Source organism: Charadrius vociferus, unplaced genomic scaffold (assembly GCF_000708025.1).
Source record: "Charadrius vociferus isolate BGI_N301 unplaced genomic scaffold, ASM70802v2 scaffold49, whole genome shotgun sequence".
Taxonomy (NCBI): domain Eukaryota; kingdom Metazoa; phylum Chordata; class Aves; order Charadriiformes; family Charadriidae; genus Charadrius; species Charadrius vociferus.
In genome coordinates, this window is record NW_009661375.1 from 3,270,639 (window position 1) to 3,275,591 (window position 4,953).

General features: G+C 48.0%; 1 protein-coding gene across 1 annotated transcript in view; it reads right to left on the reverse strand.

Annotated features, from left to right (window-relative positions):
• The window catches only part of CDKL1 (cyclin-dependent kinase-like 1 (CDC2-related kinase)), a 12,632-nt gene that overhangs the window by 1,648 nt on the left and 6,031 nt on the right, over nt 1-4,953 (reverse strand). The window contains exons 4-7 of the mRNA XM_009893935.1: nt 4,750-4,840; nt 3,782-3,982; nt 1,084-1,166; nt 491-547 (exon numbers count right to left, since the gene is read on the reverse strand). Of these exons, the coding sequence (XP_009892237.1) occupies nt 491-547; nt 1,084-1,166; nt 3,782-3,982; nt 4,750-4,840 (432 nt within the window). The remainder of the gene's footprint in view (nt 1-490; nt 548-1,083; nt 1,167-3,781; nt 3,983-4,749; nt 4,841-4,953) is intronic.

Sequence of the window (4,953 nt, forward strand, 5' to 3'; positions counted from 1 at the left end):
TGGAAAAGCAGCTAAACTGAACACCTGCCACAAGGCGGTAATAGAAATGGCGGCTAGAGGGGCAGTTACTATAGTACGGGGTAGCAAACCAGCAAGCCTCAAAAAACAGTTAAGCTCATAACTTTCATTTGAGCTAGAACAACTTTCTGAAACGGGAGAATCCACTATGGCACTAGCTGCGCTGTTCTGGTGTTCGGCCTAGCGAATACCGTCCACGGCGGCACCTTCTTTTTAATGTCTCCATCCTCACTGTTTCCATTCACTGCATCTTAATACGGGAATAATATATGGCTTTTCCACCTCCATGGTAAAGATCAGTGGATTAGAGAGGAGTGGATTAAAAGTTGTCTCCAAATCCCCTCCAGCTCTATTTTTCCTGAAGCTCTGATAGAGTAGCCAACTCTCAAACCATTTACCAGCTGATAAGCAAAACAGACTGCATTTGCTAAGTCTCAGTGCAGAGCTCCTCCACCAGCTGTAGTTTTCTTACCTTCATGAGAGCTAAAGCAGAGTATGAAATACTTGGGAATTTCATTTCTAATGGCTCCTGGAGAGAAAAAAAAAGGGAATGTCCTCATATTAACAAGCTTTTCATTCATCAGGGTACGGAGAACCAGCTTTCCCAAGAACGTGACCTGTACCTCACCACATGCATCTGTCACTTCATGTGTTTAGAGGGGAGCTGCCTGGCACTGCTGAGGATGGATGGGGAGGTTGGCTGCTGGGCCACCAGAAATGGGGAGAAGGAGCAGAGATTAAGCATTCGTTTGACTGCTTTTACACAGGGTATCAGTTAAAATGTCATGAGAGGGATTCAGCCACCTCCAAATAATATTCTGGTGCACATGGGCAAAGTAGAGGGCAAAGCTTTTGGATAGGGAAGAAATGCTGCGCAGCAAAGGACTGGTCAAGCTGAGCAAGCGAGGTTTTTCCAGCTGTGCTTCCAAAGCAGACAGCACGTGTACTCTGGGTAAAAAGAAGCAGGAACGTTTCTCTGTCCAAACACCGTGTCTCCTCAGCACTGCAGACAGATTGCTGGTTAGCGCGAGGTTCGGGGGAAGCGTGTCTGGAGGGAGCTCTTACCATGCTCTCTGGGTCTGGAATTCTTACCCCGCTGAAGAACTGGTTGGTGCTGAACACTTGCTGGTGCCTGGGAATAAGATCCCCTTTCAGCAAGAATAAATAAAAAAAAAAAACAAACTCAGATTAATTTGCTGGTTTTACAGCGCCGGCATTGAACAAGCTTATATCCTCTAACAAGGCTGACACCATCTGAGAGAACGCCGAAAGAGATGGAGTACCACCAAGTGAGCTGACAAAATGTTCTTTTGTGAAAACTAACGTCCATCTAGGACACCAGTGGTCCCACAGCCGTGTGACTGTGCTGAACGAAAGGCACAGCTCCAGCTGCCCACAGTCATAACTGCCCAGGGCCTCATGCCATAAATAGCTCAAAGAAATCCAGTTGGTAGGAGCAGTTTTTGGAGCAGGAGTACCCCACTGCCGTGCCTCTTCCAGGCTCTGAGTTTCTGTGCTGTGCAGCAGAGTGGCTTTTACGAACTGTGTCCACTATAGCTATTTCTATATATCTCCCCGTGCCAAACGCCTGGATCCTACCACTGCATTATTTGGGTAATTGCAAACTTTGGATAGCAAAAAGACCCCTTGGTAGAACACCAGGGAATGAGGTGGGCAAGGCAGGAAGTTGCACAAACACGTCGGCTCTGTGACAGCACCTGTACCTCCACTGGACTGTTGGGCTGAACTCAAGACCTGTGTGTCGGTGATCGGGGGAACGTGTCCCAGCACCATAGCTAGAGGGTGCTGTGCAAACACCTACCAGGATCTGAAACTCCAGCCCCGCCACGGCACTGAGCTTCAGCCAGGGATCCTTCCCAAAGTGTTACGATCAGATCAGCAGCTAACTCCCCTGCTCACATCAGACACGACACCAGTCCTGGGCTCTGATGAGTAACTGGCGGGAGCCAGGGTTTGTTTTGGAGGTGGCCGCACAGCAGCGTGGGCACGCTTTGTTGGTGTTCTCTGTTCGAGGGAGGGTGAGCAGGGCTCTGCTGGCCCGCTCTCCACACTGATGCCATGTTTCATCATTTTCAAAGGGAAAGGGCTCCCAAGAGACAGCCTGTCTGCATAAACAGTCCTGTCTTCTCCGACTGCTGGGAGGGGACAAGCTAACCACAAGTGTTCCAGCTTCATTAAAATTTAACTCATATTGGGTGAAATTATTTTTGTACACTCCTGCCGATGTTGTATAGAAAAGAGCTGAAATGCAGCACCGACAGGAATATGCTGTCGCTTTTCCCCAGTGCAGCTTCATGGTCCTTTTTTGAAGCTTAGAGCAAGCAAAATGTTAAAATCAAATCCCTAACAAAAGAGCCAGTACAATAGCCAGACCACCATAATTACACAGCTTTGACCAAGCAGCTTTTCTCTGTAAACACTGCTTCAGTCCATCACCTGGATCGAAAGGGAATTTCTTCTGGCTGAAACCCTATCATTAAAAATAAATTGTAACTCACTCAACACTGACATAAATGTATTCTGGAGGATGAAGCAATCGATGTTTAACTATTTTTCTAGCTAAGGAGTTTATCTGTTTAAAGCCATTTATAAACTATAAAACTTTATAGTTTTATAAACTGCTCAGTAAAAATTGCAATTCCCAGTTCATCCCAACAAGTATCAATTAAAAGTGTGGGGGGGTGTTCCTTTGCGCCCAAGAAATCAGATGTTACGCACCAAGATCAAATAGAATCAATGAGACCGGATTAATTTAAGTGTTACATAGATAATGGCTCTTTTATTTAACCTCTGTTCCAAATCTGAAGTGGCTCCTAAAATTCCTTGGTGAATAAAGACAAACAGGCGGAACAGACAAACGTCAGTGTTCACACTCTCTTTCACACACAGCGATGAACGGGCACCGGCAATGTTTACGAGATCCCCAAAGCTGTGATAAACTAAATCCAACTATTCGTTAACTAGAGGCAGGGAGCACTTTGCTTGGTACCAAACCCTGAAAAATACCTGGATCTTTCAGACCTTTACGCAAAGCATTCCCGGTCCTTTCTGATACAGGCACCTCATTTTTCTGTCTATGTGGAGACAGCTGAAGATGTAGAAAGGGCAGCAGCAGAGGCAGGTGTTTCTGCGCCTCCTGTGGGGCTGGCCCTGTGCTCCCCACACCCCGCTAGTCACCGAGCCACCCCAAAGGACCAGGAAGGACACCCAGTGGTCACCTAACACATCCCACATCTTTCTTAAACTGCCCAGCACCAGACACAGCTTCCCGGAGGCCACCGCTACTAAAGAGAGTGGAAGGATGGTTTCGGGCAGTTTGCCTGATCCTGCTTACGCAGCCCTGTCCGTTGTGAGCCTTTTAGCCACAGCCTGGCACTGCTGGCTCATACAAGCTGAAACCAATTCTGCCCCACGGATCTCTTTCTGAAGAACAGTCACCACCCACGTGGACGCCAACTTTGTTTCCTCAGATCTTGCCAGGACCTGAAGCAGCATCTGTTACTCCAGCTACCCAATCTCCAAACAAGATGTGCATGTGTAAGTCATGCCAGGAGAACCCAGCTCCCTTTTAAGAAGAGGAACACCTCAAATAAGCCAACACCTACTAAAGGGAGAGATCCACTGAGTAAATTTACCTCCTGGCTAATCCGATTCCCACCACAGAGGAAACTCCTCCTGGGCAAGCTCTAGTGCTGCCAAAGGCATGGGGAAGACCAGGGCTCTGACCAGAGGGGACACTTACCCAGCGTTCTCCGGATGAGGTACAGCTGGTCGACATCGGACTTGCCAGGCCACAGGGGGACCCCAGAGAGCAGCTCTGCAAAGACACAGCCTACTGCCCACACGTCCACGGGAGGGCCGTACTGGGTGTCTCCCACAAGTAACTCTGGAGAGCGGTACCACCTGGTAGCCACATAGTCTGTGTAATAGTCACTCGGACCAGCTAGGTTGGGGTCAGGAGGGAGAGAAACAAACAGGAATGTGGGATCAGAACAATGCAGACAAGCTGCCATCAGTTGTTACACATGTCAGGGCACCTCCTGGGCAGGCAATAGCTACAGGAACAGGATGAGTCACTGGCCACTAGCAGAACCCAACTTTGGAAACACTTAATATTTGGCAAAAATCAAGACCATATTTTTCTTGAAATGAAAATATGCAGAGATCCACAGCAGAGAGCCCTGCACCAGCCAGTGGTCAGTTCTCAAAGCCCACGTGATTTGTCTGAACAAGAGCTAAAAAAAAACCACATTAGGGGGTTTATTTACAACAGAAAATGTGAAGCCATTGTTTGCAGAGACAGCGCCTTCTGCCAGAGGGGCTCCTCCTGCCAGGGAACTCCAGCTGTGTCTCCAGCATTGCATAAGCAACGGCTGGGCAGCTCCAAGATGCCCAAGGCTGACTTCCATCAACCAGCACCAGCACCACCAGCAGTTCAGCTGCACCAGCAGGGAGCTCAGACGGAGTTTGTTTACAGAGGCACTCAACATCCCGGTGTCTGGGCTAACTCCCTATAAGCTGGTTTGGGAATCTCTACCCAGTCTTTAGCAGAGTTTCTCTGCGAAAACACGCCAGCCTTTATACAGGATGATTTACAAGTGCATCAGACAAAGACAAGCAAGTCTTTACTGGTGTTTGAAAGCCTGATCCTACACTTCATTTGAGTTTTCACATGTTAACAATCCGTGTAAGTAGCAAATCGGCACTCACTCAGTATGCGAGCAAATCCAAAATCACAAAGTTTGATGACTGAGTGCTTTGTTATCAGGATGTTTTCTGGCTTTACATCTCGGTGGATGCACTGGACACAGAAAAAAAAACCAAGGTTAGAAGCAAGCATTTAACCTGGCCCTCAGATAAAGGACCTCCTAATGCAGCCACACACCCCTTGCACATGGTGCCATGAATGTTAAC